The 16,954-nt window shown below is 39.5% G+C and overlaps 1 protein-coding gene and 1 pseudogene across 1 annotated transcript in view; one reads left to right on the top strand and one right to left on the bottom strand.

Moving 5' to 3' along the window:
• The window catches only part of Il13ra1 (interleukin 13 receptor subunit alpha 1), a 69,060-nt gene that overhangs the window by 20,816 nt on the left and 31,290 nt on the right, over positions 1-16,954 (bottom strand). Inside the window, exons 5-8 of the mRNA XM_008844285.3 lie at positions 11,526-11,710; positions 9,156-9,307; positions 1,057-1,104; positions 646-778 (exon numbers count right to left, since the gene is read on the bottom strand). Of these exons, the coding sequence (XP_008842507.1) occupies positions 646-778; positions 1,057-1,104; positions 9,156-9,307; positions 11,526-11,710 (518 nt within the window). The remainder of the gene's footprint in view (positions 1-645; positions 779-1,056; positions 1,105-9,155; positions 9,308-11,525; positions 11,711-16,954) is intronic.
• LOC103742800 lies at positions 3,845-4,063 on the top strand (annotated as a pseudogene).

Here is a 16,954-nt window from a genome sequence, read left to right as displayed (position 1 = left end):
GTGACTGGACCACTCTGCCCCACCCTCCTGCAGTGTCTTGATCTGTGAGCTGTACCAGCACTGCTATCCAAGACTATCTATGCCTCATAGGCATTAAGTTTTATTGAACTTAAAGTGAAGTAAAGCCGTATACTCAACTTCACCACACACACACACACACACACACACACACACACACACACACACACATTTAGGCCAGGTTTTCCATCCGTTACTTGAGCCTGGCTTGCTCAGCATAGCCACTAACAATTATTTTTTCCCAAACCTAGATACAGATGTACCCCTATTAAATAACCACCAAGCTTGTCACTCTCCTCTTGATCTATCATCTAGCATACAGGACAGTACTCTAGCATGGCACAAGCTGAAGATTTGATCATGCTTGCCTTCTGTTTGTTCAGGTTTCTAATAAAGATGTAGATGGTGCAGAGGTGAGGCTAATACCATGTGGATTGTGGTTTTCCAAAGAGCTGTGTGTTATCAATTAGCCCTGGGTGATTTGATAGTAATTAAATGGGAAATGTTAATTGTAAGTACTCTCTGGCAGCCTAAAAGCATGACAGCAGTTTTCCTAATCTATTTTCTGCTTCAGTTTAGTTTCCAGCAACCAGTGTTTTACATTGTAACGGAATCCTCTCCTCTTACCTATACACTCTGCTTGACTCCAATTACTCCAGAGGTGATTATCATCAAAGCATAACTTATTTGTTTTGACTCTTACTCTGACTTTGTAGAAAGTATCAGGAGGAACACCAGGGACTATGAAACAAGTTGAACCCTTAGAAATAAAATAGAAATGCACAAATAATATTATCAGTTTATTTTCTTTAGCTCTGCTATTGAATCATAGTATAATTATTGGCCAAATTCTATATGTGATTAAAACTTGGATTACATCAAATTATCTGACTTTGACTTCTGGAAAAAAATTGGCAATAATTCACAGAACAAAACAGTTTTTTTTCCACCAAGCAGTTCAAATTTACACTGTGCTTGGCCTGCCCCACCCTGGTTACTTGGAGTCCAAGCCCAACAGCTAAAGTTGAATTTACTGACCTCTGCATTTCTGTCAGATTCTGAATTCTGGCATTTGTCCTCTTCAACCTTGAAAGCAAAAAAAAATAGTTCCAAAATTTTAAAAAATTATGTCATTTACTCTTTTCTAACAAGCTTTCCTTTTATCCCATTAAAAGAGGACTATGTACAATGGGGAGAACATTGATCCTTTTGTATATTTTTATTGAAATTTTGTGTATTTCAAACACAACATCTTAATCATCTTTATACCCCCTTTCCCATCAGCACCCTTCCATAGCACCCCCTTACTGGATTTCATGAATTCGGTTGTTTATGGTAAGGCCTAGCAAGTGAAGTTAATGTCCCCAGATGCCCCGCAGTGCAAGTTCATCCACTGGGATCTAGTCAGCTCTCTAGAGTCACTCCCTTAAAGAAGATCAGCTCTTCTTCACCCATCAGCTTCTTCACCCATCAGCTGCACAACAGTTCTTTGGCTAAGACTGGGGCCTGCTACCCATTTCCTCAATTCTATGCTGGGTTTTTGTCTGCTTGAGTTTGCATGAGTCTTGTGCATGCTGTCGCCATTGCTATAAGTTCATATGAGCAAGGTCCCAGGAGCCTGTAAAGGTCTATTTCCATATGGTCATGCACCTCCTCCCCTGATTCTTAAACGGTTTCTGCCATCTCTTCCACAATGGTCCCTGACCCCTGGGTGGGTGAAGTTTAATATACATCTACAATGGAATCACTACACCTAAGGCTCACAGAAACATAGTGGAACAAGTGGTACCAATGCATCTCTCAACTCTCATCAGTGAAGCTCTCTCATGCAACAGAGGGCAATGAACACAAAGGACCACAAATGGCCAAAGCATACAGAATTAAGAGTCTGCATAGTGTGAGTCCTTGGACAGGACTCCTATAATGTTGATCTTTTAAACAAGTGGTGCTTGGTCAATTACAGATCCCCATGAGAATAAAAATCTCACCCTTTACCTTACACTGTTACCAAGACCAATTTTAAGTACGCTGAATAACTAAATATGGAAAGTGAAATAAATGTACAAGGGCATTGGGGAAGTGGCTCAATGGTTAAGTGCTCACCACACAAGCATAAGGACTGGCATTCAGATCCCCAGAACCCACATAAATGCTGACTGGGTGGGAAAGTGTGGCAGACACCTATAATTCCAGCCTTGGAAGGTAGAGATAGGGGATCCCCAGAGCAAGCTGGCTAGTGAGACTAGTCATATAAGTGAACTCTAGGTTTGACTGAGAGATTTTGCCTCAATGAATAAGGTAGAAGTCCGATCTAGGATGATTCCCAATGTCAACTTCAAAACTCCACACACATGTGCACATGCATGTGCATTCGCACATACCTATACCCACACACATGCACCAACATATACACACACACAAGTGAAATGGAAAAAAATGAATATAAAAACATAACAAGGTTTGAGATGAACATCTAGGACACCTCCATGACTTTTGAAAGAAGAAAAGATTTCTTCAACAGCACCAAGATAATCAAAACAAAAAAGTTATGAAGTGGTCTATAATAAACTAAAAACTTACATTTGTCAAATGATACTCTATTAGGGAAAAAAGCAGGCAATACAGAAAAGGGGAGAATATATATGTAATTTCCAACAAAGGATAAGAACACATTTGTTCTTTACAAATCAATAAAAGCCAGCTCAGTAGGAGAACTGGCAAAAGACTTGAACAGGCATTTCACAAGAAATTACACACATGGTCAGTAAACATGAAAAAGTGCTGAACTTCATTGGTCATCTGGGAAATGCAAATTACAGCCATGAGATAACAATATACACACCTTCCAGACAATACCAAGTGTTGATGAGGACATGAGGCATCTATAACTCTCAATTTCTGCTCAATGTGTAGACTGGCACACACATTTGGGAAAACTGTCATTTTCTACTAGAGCCAATCATGTATAACCCTTTGATCTACATCTGGTCAACAGAAAGGTAGGCACTTGTGCACCAGGAGACAGGTATGCAAATGTTGGTAAAACTCTGTTCATAATAGCCGTAACTGAAAACTGTCCCAAGTTAGTGAGATAATCCGCAAATGCAAAGTGATAACACACAATGGGATGCATAGAACGAGAATGAACCATCTAGGCTATAGGAAACAATATTGGAGAATCTCATAAACATTATGTTGAATGAAAGAAGGCAGACCCACAAAAACTATGTTCTGGTGCTGATGGTATAATGGTGATCATAGATGCCTTACAAATATTTTCTATATAATTTCACTTATGGAAAGTTTTTATTTATTTTTCTATGGTGGCAGAAACTGACCAGATTGATCTCAAATCCCTAAGCTTAAGCTATTCTGTCTCAGCCTCCCAAGTGGCTGGGACTATAGACATGGCTCCCATGTCTGAGAAAGTTTTAATAGTAGCAACGAAACAAGCCTATGAGATTAGAAGTCAAGATAGTAGTGGCTCCTTGGGAGTATAACAACTGGAAGGGATGTGAGGGGCTTCTAGAGTTCTGGCTACATAGGAAAATGTGATTTGTAAAAATCATTTTTGAAGCTGTTTATGTGGCATGTGCCTATAATTTCAATACTTGGAAGGCAAAGGCAGGAAGATCAGGAGTTCAAGGCCAGATTCAGCTACATAGTGAGCTTGAGACCAGCTACTGCAACCTTGTCTCCAAAATACTAAAAAAAAGCATTTGTAAAAAGTCATTGAGTTATAGGAGCTCACCGGGAAAGGTGGCAGAACCGGGTCACCTTTGAGGATCCGAAAGATAGGGTTTGAGTTGTGTTTCACTGTGCGGAGATGTGGTTTGAAATTTCCCAGGCTTCGCCATCATGGGCGTGTGCCTGATAATCCCCGGAGTGGCCACTGCGTACATCCACAAGTTCAGTAAGGGTGGGGGGGGGCAAGGAAAAAAGAATTGCCCAATTTCCATTATCAATGGGCTTTGGTGGAATAAGATAGGCGTGTCTCTGGAGTCAATAGCTACTACTGTCCAGGGGCTTGAAGAACATTGATTAAGGAAGGATTTTCCTGACTGAAGAGGAAACTAACTCAGCATGCTCATCTAGTCCCACCAAAAGGCTACATAATATATTGTATAGCATGCAGTATGTTACGGAACACTTAATGAAAATGAAAAAGAAAAAAATCATTGAGTTATACAGTTATACATTAAGGCTTATGTATTTTTTGTAGAGTGAATTATATATCACCAAAGAGTTTTGAGAGCGAGAAGAGGGGAGTGGGGAGACACAGAGAGAGAGAGACAGAGACACAAAGAGAAAAAGAAAGACATACTAATCTTTCTTTTTGAGAACATAAGATAAAAAATGACTAGTTTTGAGAAAAGAAGATATAATGCAAAATTCTCCTTCACCCAATATAAGTCACCTGCTTTTTGATGTAGAAAAGATCACCTGTTCCTTAAATCTGAGTTTTTCAAAAATAGTGAAAAATCCAGCATGAAAATCTATTGCTTGGAACAAAGACACATCACTGTTAATTTTGGCATTCAATGTCATTCACTAAATGGTCTACACCAGCATTTCTAAAGAGCTGAAAGGCCAACAGAATGAGGAAAGACCATCTTTTCAATATTTCACACAAGGTCAGTGAAAAAGCCACTCAGGTGGCTGCAGTGTTCTTCGCTACAACCATTGGCCTGCTGGGGAATCAAAATGTCAAGTACCACTTGAGGGATCAAGCGGCAGACTGATGTCATGTCTTTCCTAGACTATTTCCCAAACATACAAATGCCAAAGTTAGCAAATCTTTATGTAGATTTAGGTCTAGGCTCTTATTCAAACGTAAATACTCATGCATTGATTATCAGCTACTCAGGTACCTGTGAGAGGAGGAAAACAAGGGCATAGAGCACCAAGTTTTCAGGGATGGGGTGAGTGTACGAAAATAATTATTTCATGAGTCTGTTGTACGTTACCTCTGACCACAGCCCCATATGATGGTACAAGTTCATGATCCAGTTTGCCTACCCCTGAACTGTAACTCCAACAAAATAACTCCTTAAATAGCCTTACAAAAAGAAAAAGAATGGTCTAATCAGCAAAGCTCAAAATTAGTCAGCACACAGAGCTGTTGACATTTTAGAAGAAAAAGCAGCTGGTGAACATCTGCTTGGAGAAAACATTAAACTCAAGTATATAAACAGAGTCAATTCCAAACAGACTATAGTTCTGAATTAAGTATATAACTTCCATGGTGTGTATGGTTTCTTTAGTTCCAAAGTTAAAAAATGGTCTACAAAGCGAGTTCCAGGACACCTGGGGCTAGAGGGAGACCCTGTCTCAAAAAGACCAATAAGATTTTATTGAGTGGTTTTATTTAGGTTGTGGGGATTGAACCCAGGACTTCATGCATACTAAGAAAGTGCTCTACCACTGAGCTATAACCCTAGCCCTATTTAGTGATGATTATGTATATGGTGTTACAGCAAGTAATCTTGGTCAAAATTGAATACACAAGAGACTAACCTTTGAGGCCATACTGACTTATTAGCTGTGTGAAAGTTATCAAATCTCCCTTCAGCCTTAGTTTCTCAAAAAGAAGTGTGCTCCAATAATACCAATTTTATGGGTTGTTATGAGCTATTTCATCAGAAGCCCATAAAAGAGCACATCCTACAGTTGATAATTGGTAATTATTACTATTAAGATTTTTTGGGGTCTTTTTGAGACAGGGTCTCCCTGTAGCACCAGCTGTCCTGGAACTCACTATGTAGACCAGGCTGGCCTTCAACTCACAGAGATCTGCCTGCCTCTGCCTGCTGAGTGCTGGGACTAAAAGCGTACGCCACCACACCCGGCCTTACTATTAAGATATTAAGAGAACTACTAAAGTGGTCTCCAGAGATTAAAAATACAAACTTTAAGAACTTTGCTTAAATCATGATTTTACCTTTTACTAGATATGTGGCTTAGATGTAGTTGAGATTTCTTATTGTAAGACAGGGACCATATGCTGGGCATGGTGGTGCACGCCTTTAATCCTAGCACTTAGGAGGCAGAGGTAGGCAGATCTCTGTGAGTTCAAGGCCAGCCTGGTCTACATAGTGAGTTCCTTCCAGGACAGCTTGGGCTACAGGGAGACCCTGTCTCAAAAAGACCAAAAAAACAAACAAACAAACAAAACCCCAAACAGGGACCATATAACAGAACACAGATCCTCAAGGTTAGTGTGAGCTCTAAATCAGATAATTCAGACAAGGTACTTACTAATAATTTATCTACTGTATAGTAACCATTCAGTATAGGTATGTTGCTATTAGAACCAAGAACAGAACAAAGCAGACACTACTCATGCCTGCTGCTCAAAGGAGTTCATACTTTCAGTGGACAGAAGAGGCACAAAGGTGATCAGATTTTAAATAGCAGAGCATAACTGAGTGGCCAAATGAATTAATAGAAGCAGTACATGTTTCAGGATTTCATACAGAAGCACCAGGAAAGAGTAAAGACTGAAGTGATCAATAATATTTCAGCTGATAACTCACCATGTTGTCAATCTAAGCATCATCTCCTCCTCACATGGAAATCGTTTCCTTTTGCCCTGTTTGGTACTTCATGGGGATACCATACTTTCTGATAATAACAATGACTGTATCTCAGCAGACAGTTTCATCTGCAAATGCCCAGAAGAACACTGTTCTGCTGTGGACCTAGTTACTCTCTGTGGAGTTATAGTCTGTCAATACTGGCTTATTTTAGCAAGTATTTTGAAAGTTCCATGATGAGTTAAAACTGGACTCTGAAATTTGCCCAGATGCTGGGCTCCTTTAAATGCCAAGGTAACACGTTTTACATGTAACTTCTAAATCTCAAATGCACAAAGGACAATCAGGCAGGTAGCAAACAAGTGAGTGGTACAGTCTCCGTGGTCTTGAGGCGCCACCTTATGGAAATATGTGCCCACCTTTCCTTCTTTCTTTCTTTCTTTCTTTCTTTCTTTCTTTCTTTCTTTCTTTCTTTCTTTCTTTCTTTCTTTCTTTCTTTCTTTCTTTCTTTCTTTCTTTCTTTCTTTCTTTCTATTCCTCCCTCCCTCCTTCCCTCCTATCCTCCCTCCATCTCTCCATGCATGTGGAGGTCAGAGGACAATTTGCAGGAGTCTATTCTCCCCTTCCAACATGTAGGTTCCAGAGACCAAATTTAAGTCATTAGGCTTGGTAGCAAGTGCCTTTATCCACTGAGCCATTTTGCCAGCTCATAAAAATGTGTAAAGCTCTAAATGAAACACTGGGACTAATGCCCTAAGGTTACACCATACTCTGGTGAAGGCCCTACAGGGACCTCTAACTTGCATGTTTTGTATTTGTTTTTGGACAGCAGCCATGTACATAATCCAACAAATACTGATATTAAAATTTGCCTAAATGCCTTGCCACAAATGCCAAAGAAGTGGGATGACCTTACCAGAGCTTCTACACATCTGTGATTTGATCTGTGCTTACTGTTTAGATATGTTTCATGCCATATTTTGGCCACACTTACCTCTCCGTATTTTTCCATGTATTAAGTTCATTCTTGATTTAGGTTTTATTTCTGCTGTCTCTTCTAACCCTTCTAATATAGCTCCTGCTCAGCATTCTGCTTTTAACTCAAATGTCCTTACTTTGTATGACTGCCCAACCTAATATCACTTCTAGTCATTCTATGGCTCAGCCCATTTGATTTTCTTCACAACATTCACACTGTGAAATTAGATTACTTGTTTGCATATGTGTTTTCAGTCTGTAATATTCATGAAGAATTAAAAAAAGAGAAATATGCTTATCAGGTGTCACTTTCAGTGCCTTAGCTGTAGTAAATAAAAGCTTGGAACATGCAGTGGGCAGCCTTGTCTGGTTCCTGATTTTAATGGGAATGCTTCCAGTTTTTCTCCATTTAGAATGGTGTTGGCTGTAGCTTTGTTGTCTATAGCTTTAATTATGTTGAGGTATGTTCCATCCAGTCTAATTCCCTCTAAAACCTTTTAACATAAATGCATATTGGATTTTGCCAAAGGCTCATGGAACATAGTAGAACAGGGGGTAAAGAGAATACTAAGGCATCTCTCAACTCTCACCAGTGAAGTTTCTTCATGCAACAGAGGGCGATGAACACAGAAGGCAACAACTGTCTAAAGTGTAGAAAATAAGAGACTGCAGAGTGCATGTCTCTGGATAGGATTCCAATATCAAACCTCACTGCCCAGGGCTCAGAGATCATTGCAGAAGAGGGGGTGGAAAGATTGTAAGAGTCAGGGTTGGTGCATGAACATAAGGAAACAGAGTCTGACAGGCTCCTGGGAAGTTGCTCATACAAACTTTCTGCGATGGTGACAGCAAGCACAAGACCCATGCAAACTCAATCAGACAAAACCAGCATAGGCCGGGCATGGTGTCACAAACCTTTAATCCCAGCACTCGGGAGGCAGAGGCAGGCAGATCTCTGTGAAGTCAAGGCTAGCCTGGTCTATATAGTGAGTTCTAGGCTAGCTGGGGCAACGGGGAGACCATATCTCAAAAAGACTCCCCGCCCCCCCAAACAAAACAAAACAAAAGCAAAACAAAAAAACAGCATAGAACTGGGGAAATAGGCAGGAAGCCTAACCTTGAGGAACTATCTGCAGCTGATCACTGCTGGGTGAGGCAGAGTTGATCTTCTTTAACGGAGTGATGCTAGACAGCCAGAACAGGCTCCAGTGGATGAACTCTCACCAAGGGACATCTGAGTACACAAACTTGACTCGATAGGACTTAACATATATGACAGAATGCATGAAATACTACGGGTGGGCTATGGGGGTACAGATAGGGAAGGGTGCCTAAGTATGATTAAGATGTATTGTATGAAATCCACAAAAATTCAATAAAAATATCTAGGACATGGCAGACAATAAATTTTTGAGCAAATGAGTTAACAAATGACTTAGACCTTGCAGCAAATACTACCATAAACCCGCAGATGTTGCATTGTGCCTTATTTCAAACAAGTTTCATTATCATCATGACCTGCTGACAAATGTTAAGAGCTACGTTTTATTGATATTTTAATGTAAAAAGTTTAAGTGAAAGAAAAATCTTCAAAGAAAATCTGTAATGTGAAAAAAAACTTACATAGAAAATGCCATGTGTCTCAGACTGGCTGATATTGACTTCCACTTCATAAGATAAACATCTACTACTAAAATTCTGTGGATTCTTCCATTGCACATATAAGGCACCATTTTTGAAGAGGAGATTTTTAATATGTGGAGGACCAGGTTTCACTGAAAGATAGAAAAAAGAAAATTAGTTTCCAAAATTTTATTTTATTATATGTATATAAAATGTGATTATATATGTACACTGGATAATGAAGGTTCACAATGTTAAACCAAAATAGAGCTGATGGCTTTTAATGACATCACATGATCTGATACAGAGTTTTAGAATTTCTGATTAGCCACAATTAGTGGAGTAAGTGTATTTAAAACTGCTCAGTAAAATGGATTTAAGGAACATCTTTGGGGGTGTCTGGTAGATGACATGAACTCTAATGTGCATCTAATTAGAAAATGACCAAGGTGGAATCAGGACATCTATATGCAACATAAAGAATAAAGTAAAAGAAGTTCTTAGTTCAAGACTGCTTCCACTAGATGGGTAACAAATTACCAGGTACAAGAGGCATCTGCAGCTACCCCTCACTCATGGCAAATCCAAGATCATGCCAAAAACACTATCATGAGTCTCCATCACAGGCTACACTTTGAGAACAATGTGTTAAGTGAAATAAGTTAATCTCAAAAGGACAAAGACTGTGAGTCTACGTACATGAAATGCTAAAGTATCAAATGCATAGAAACAGAAAGTAGAAAGTTCCCTCAAGGGATGTGGGGAAGGAAAATTAATGTTTAATGGGCATAATTCAGTTTTGCATGGTAAAAACTCATAGAAATCTGTTTTACAGCAATAGGAATATACTTAACACTACTGTACTGTACACTTAAATGATGACTGTAAACTTAATGTTATATGATTATAACCACAATTAAAAATAAAATATATGTTTGAAAGCGTTAGGTCAATTTTGCAAGAGTCAATTATATTTAAGGCTCAGGAACAGAAGATAATGGATAATTATTAGAAAACATGTAGCTGTCATCTTCTGGCTAAGAAAGATTGTCCTTTATGTCACCATTAATTCCATGAAGAACAGCGATATAAAGCTTAAAAATCTAAGATAATCTGCCAAACAAGCAAGAGGAAAGAAGAGAACTTTGCTTCAGTCAACACCATGTGGCAAACTACCCTGACCTCACTCTCTTGGCCCACAACAACCAGGCTAACTTTGGTCCCCTGCTACAACTGACTTCTAGGACTATCTGGGGGAGTGGTAAGTAGAGCTCTGCTCACAGACTTGGAAGCCTTTGTCAAAGGATGCTTCTTTTTCTATAAATCATCCACTTACCATTTAGCCAGAATCTGAGCTCCCTATTAGGTTATTATACCAAGAAATTCAGGATGCTCATGTTATTTTGCAATTTTAAAAGTGCTTTTATATAACTTATGTCACTGGATTTTATAGCAATTCTTTGAGGTCAAAAGGGACTACATAGTCTGTACTGGAGAGATGGCTCAGCATTTAAGAGCAATGACTGCTCTTGCAGAGGAGCCGGGTTCGATTCCCAGCATGCACATGGTGGGTAACAACCATCTGTAACTCCAGTTTCAGGAGATTTAACGCCCTCTTCTGACCTCTGCAGGTATTGCATGACACGGGTGCACTTAAAATATACTCATACACATAACATTAAAAAACAAAAGGGACTACATTTTACAGATAAGGAAACACTCAAAGAGGGTCTATATGCCTTGAGAAGAGGAGGAACTATGCCATCAATCAGCTATGTGTTGTTCAAGTTGAAGCCTCTAATAGGCCAACATTCAGCCAGTCTAGTCAGATATGGCTACCCTGGCTATTCTGATTAACCACTACATGTGCCATATAAAATATGAAATAATTTTAATATGGAGGTTAGTAGAGTTCTGTGGTAGAGCACTGCTTAGCCTTTATGAAGTCCAAAGTTCATTCTCCAGAATAAAGTCTAATAACACCTCTGGTGATAGTGCCTCTGATTAAAGATTTTTTCTAACTAAGAGATTATTCAGGAACCAAATGATCAGATGAGCACCCCCCTCCAGAGTATCAAAGTGATAACAAAAACATCTTAGAGTCAGACTACCTGTGTTCCAATCTTGGTTGTACAACTAATTGCCTTCTTTTAGCCTGCTCCTAAATCAACAAGAACCAAGGCTCTGATAACTGTGTTCCATAAGTAGAATTTCAAAGCTTGCTCCTTAAAGCAACTATCAAATAAATGTAGTCCCTTGCTTCGGGATCTTAAAAGAGACAATTATCATCTTTAATTATTTACTTTGACATTCAAAAGACAGGACACCCTTTTTTAACCCATGCCATCAGGGAGGGCTTCTAAAACTTACCACAGGAAGTTAAAGGCACTATTTTGAAAGATGGCCTAATTTTTCCTGCATTATCCTTGACCATTATTTGAACACTGTGCTGTTCAAAACTCGAATCCACTTTAGTGAGTTTAAAGGAACAAGTAATGTGTTGACCTTCTCTATAGATGTTTTCACACTGGAGAATTTTTCCCAGACTGCTGTACCTACAAGACAAAATGAGATGACATTCTGCATTACTTTGAACAAGGTCAAGAGACAAGGGTAGACGTATTTTTTTAATGGTTGAAAGAAATGTTGGTGAAAAGCAATACCTGTAGTAAGGCACGATAGCTTTTTTTTTTTTTTTTTTTTTTTTTTTTTTTTTTTTTTTGTCTTTTTGAGACAGGGTCTCCCTGTAGCCCCAGCTGTCCTGGAACTCACTATGTAGACCAAGCTGGTCTTGAACTCACAGAGATCCCCCTGCCTCTGCCTCCTGAGTGCTGGGATTAAAGGCATGTGCCACCATGCCCAGCAGCATGATAGCTTTTTAAAAACCTATTTTCTTTTTTAGAAAAATATTTTATTTATTTATTTTTTATGTGTATGAGTGTACTGCCTGCATGTAGGTAAGTGCACCCGTGTCATGCAATGCCCGCGGAGGACAGAAGAGGCTGTTGGATCCCCTGGAACTGCAGTTATGGACAGTTGTTAGCTGCCATTGGGTGCTGGGATTCAAATCCAAGACTTCTGCAAGAACAGTCAAGTGTTCTTGACCACGGAGTCATCTCTCCTGCCCGTATTTTCTCTTTTTAAAAATACTTTTTGTTTGATATTTTAATTTTATGTATATGAGTGTATTGCCTGCATGTATATGAGTGCACCTATGTCATGCAATGCCATGGAGGTCAGAAGAGGGTGTCGGATTCCCCTGGAACTGCAGTTAAGAATGGTTTGTAGCCTCCATGTGGGTGCTAGGAATCAAACCCGGTCCTCTGCAAGAGCAGTCAGTGCTCTTAACCACTGAGCCATCTCTCCAGCCCCCTAAAAAACCTATTTTATAATGTGACTTCATATTCTAGAAGAAAAGACTGTTGTTTGCTTATGGGCATATCACTCACAAGAGCTATGGAAATAGGAATCCTGACCTTCCTCTTCTGTATGAGGGAAGATCTGAAGCCAGGATAAGTTTTATATCTACTGAAAATGCGTAGATACTGAACCCCATGGTTCCCCTCTGGTTTACTCTGCCTGCTCCTTCCTTATTTTCTCAGGTTGTTCCTCTCATTCTTCCCTGTTCCCAAGAGTAGAGAGTCATAATAACAACAATAACATTCTTCTCTATTTCTGGGGTGTGTGTGTGTGTGTGTGTTATGTGTGTGTGTGTATTCATGTGTGTGTGCACATATGCATGTGGAGGCAGGAAGTCAATGTCAGATATTTTCCTCAATTGCTCTCCACTTCATATTTTGAGACAGGGTCTCTCACTGAACCTGGAGCTTGCTGATTTGGCTACACTGGCAGGCCAGTGAGTCCCAGAAACCCTTCTGTCTCCTCCACCCTAGTGCTGGAATTAAAGGTGTGCACCACTACACCCAGCACTTTTTTCCCTTACAGTGCTGAGGATCCAAATGCAGGCCTTCATGCTTGCAAGCACTGTACTAACTGAGCCATCTCCTCAGCCCCCCCACTCTGTGCTTTCTAGTTCCTTCATTCACTCATCTCCAGTTTGTCACTTCCATTCTTCTATAATTTCTATTTTGGTGATTCTTAGATCTGACCTTTCTGACAGAAATTCACCTCAGAGTTCATTCTAGATTGCTAACTGTCTCTTCATGGTCAGTATCTGAATAAACCATATGCACCCTCTCCCCCACAAAACTGCCATTTCTTCCAAAACTTTCCATTTCCATCACAGAGCTCCTTTTCTCTAGGCTCCTTAAATATTCTTAAGCCCCTCCCCCTTTCCTTTCTATACATTCTATCAGCAAATTCTGTTTGCAAAGCTTCTTGGAGTCTCATCCTTTGTGGTACTCCCATTGTTCACACCCTGATTCATGATCTCACTGTTTCAGACTTCAAGTTTGACCTCCGTGACCTTCATTATTAATGACCTCCCATTACTGCCACATCAACATTCCAGAAAACAATGGCTTCCTAAGTCCCCACTCTACCATGGTTTTCAATGGATTTCATAAGGGGTTCTGCTGGTGTCTTAAATCCAATTTCATCTCCCCACACCCTTTCCCCAGTGAGCATCAGCACATAGCCAAGTATAGACAGACAAAATGCGTTCATTACATAGGGGTTTTTTTTTGCATTAGCTATCAGAGTACTCATTTTTTAGGAACTGGTAGAAGGCAGTCAAACCTTACATCATCTGCCACAATGAGAGTTGTGCAAAGTTTCTGTGGAAATGAAGATAATTTTTATAAAACTGAATAAAGAGCAAAGTCCCAAATCCTTGACTTGTCACTTCAAAATCATCTGTAGTTCTTCCCAAACTTAGGAATGATCATTCTGACAGAAATTCTCAAGGTTCTGCTGCAAATCAGGTTTTATTTTTCAAAAATAAAGAACTAATATATGTACTCATACAACGTTTGCCAAGAAGTGTTGCGATATAGAAAATGTTGCTGTCCTTCAAGAGATGTTCATCTTTGTTGCTGTTGTTGAGATAGTGTCTTGTAGCCTAGACTGGCCTCAAACTCATCTAAGTAGCCAGGGATAACCTTGAATAACCTTGAATGTCTGTGATCCTCCAACTCTACCTCCCAAGTGCTGGGATTATAGGCCTGTGTCACCATGCTCAGCTAACAGCACAAATCCTTTTCTTCCTAGTTGTAAGTCTCTGGGGATCATGAAAGAAACTGTTTTTCAAATATATTACTGTCATAACTAACTTTTGGGCCAGACAGTCCTGGAATGTTTCTAGTTACTACCAAAAACAGACACTAAAGACACTAATGAAAATTTTTTACATAACAAAAGAAAATTATTTTGATAAATTTGGATTTTTAAAAAATAATGAAAGGAACTCTAGTAATGAGAAATCTTCTAGATCCATCTTTCATTTTTGCATCCTCAATAGCTCATAGACACTGATGGACCCCAAATGGGAAATTTTAAATCAATTTTATTGTAATTTAGAAATAATAACGAAAGAGAAAGCATTGGCTCTGAACAGATCTTATTGAACTTCTTATAGAAGTTGAAAATAATCTAAGATAGCAGGTGATTCTTGCCAAAATTCTTACACTGAATTCCTCTGCAAAGTCACATTGCTGACTCGAGAAGGAAATGGACAAATTCAAGACTAATTTCCTAACTCTAAAGGTGATTAATGTGGAAAAAAATCCCTAAAATTCATTGGGCTGACTAGTCTGGAGCTGTTCAGGTTAGGCTCCTTTAAATGCCAGATTATACCTGCTAGGACACAAGTCATTGTTCTGGGATTTCAAACAATTATTCTAAATTAAATAAAAAAATAAAACGACTCCCTATTTTTCTTTCTGGGTATTGGGGGAAATAATCTTTGGCAATTTGTGTGACATGATTTACAACAGTACCTAAGCCAATCTCGGTGTTTGCTAATGAATACCATGTTTTGACTCCCTTGCCTTTGTGGTTTTGATTGAAAAAGATCTATCTAGGGGAAGCAGGGGAGGAGGAAGTATAGGCTTAATGCCATTTCCCTGTAATAGGGGAAGAGATCAGCACTGCTGAGTGTATCTGCAAGGGAATGGGGATAAATGACCAAAACCAATATCTATAGCTGTCATGTACTGATTGCTTACTCTACATGTTGCCAAGTTCAACACAGCTCTAAGTACTTTTCATATAACAGCTTTCAAAACAATTTTAAGGAGTAGCTATCATTATTATCAGTATCCCCATTTTATAGATTATAAAACAGACTCAGAGAGAAGGAACCTGTCCCAAATCACATTGTTAGTAAGAACAAGAGTCAGAATTTGAACACAAGCAGTGTGGTACTAGGATAAAAAAGTTGTGGGGTAGTGAGAGCAGAAGACATCAAATTTATGGCAACACTATATGACAGAAATTTCTGAGTCTATAGAAATAGTCCATATGTGCACTGTCCATATAGCAGTCATTTCTGACCTCTGAAACTGGTTAGTGATACTGAGCCACTGAAGCTTTAATTTTATCAAAATTAAAATGTAAACAGCCAAACCTAGCTAGCAGTCCCTGTGTTGAGCAGCACATACACTACCTATGCTATGGAAAGCGCTTCTGTCAATGACTAGCTCTGGAAATACATACGGTATGAAGTAGGATTTTTGATACCTGACTCTTGGGTGCCAGCGAACTACCACTCTCTAGATCACTTTCTGAGCCATGTCCAATTGTTGTAGATTGTGTCATGCCAAAAGACACCAACTGAGGGCTGAAAACCAACTCAAACACTGTCTGCTGTCAACTGTAACAAGAGCCTACATCAGCCCAAGAGGAAGAAGAGTCCTTTCTCAATTAGATCAGTTTGTTTTTTTCTCATTCATATATCCAAAGAGGGCACTGTCTGTATGGTTTGCACTGAGACTTGATTTATGCTAGAATATATGCAGGGCATTTCATTATTTTTCTCTTATTAGCTCCTCAAGGACTAGGCTATTCCAACTGTGATAGCTGAGTTACTTTCCTGCATAGTATGTCATAGAATGGAATAGTTTTAATACTTCTTTTTTCCCCATTCCCTAATAGAGAAACATTTCTAAAGGATTTCCCTGTTTTACCCATGATGACTCTGGTGTTAATAGCATATAAACATAGGGATGCTACCAATTCCTAAGATATCTTCAAAGCCTGTAGTAACAGCTCTCTCTAGACTTCATTACAGCACTACCAGAGCTAGGCGACTCCTATGGCTTAGCTCTCTTTTGCTTCTTTTGTAGCCAGTCTTGGGGAACCAGATGTACTCAATCTTTCTCTTTTGATTCCTGGACTGTAATGCTCCTGTATTGCTTATACTTCCCAAGTCCTCACTCAACCCCTGAATGTTCTCTAGATTTGGATTCTACCAAGCATTTCACAACTGATTTACGGAACACCTACCATGTGTCATGCACTGGGGGAAACAAGATACAGACCCTACTCTCAAAGGAGATTGCAGACTGGGGGAGAACTACCACCAAGTAAACAGGAAATAATAACACAAAGTGCAGCACACTGATATGCAAAAATACTAGGTGCTATGGGACAGGACCACGGGATATGTCTCCAGACTTAAGAGGTCAAGGAAGCTTTCTGGAAAGGAAACACTGTCTGAGCTCAGCTGAGAACAGATAGGAAGCAGCAGGTGAAAGGGTAAGGCAAGGGCTATGAGAGGAGGCAGAATGCTCCCACCATGCAGTGTGAATGAATCTCACTGTTCTGTATATTTGAAGAATCAGTTTGAGGAACTGAAAGACATTCAATGTGGGGTTCAAGAGGAGCAGGGGTGGAGGGAG

Source organism: Nannospalax galili, unplaced genomic scaffold (assembly GCF_000622305.1).
Source record: "Nannospalax galili isolate Female #2095 unplaced genomic scaffold, S.galili_v1.0 scaffold311, whole genome shotgun sequence".
Classification (NCBI taxonomy): Eukaryota; Metazoa; Chordata; class Mammalia; order Rodentia; family Spalacidae; genus Nannospalax; species Nannospalax galili.
This window is presented reverse-complemented; position numbering and strand designations above follow the sequence as displayed.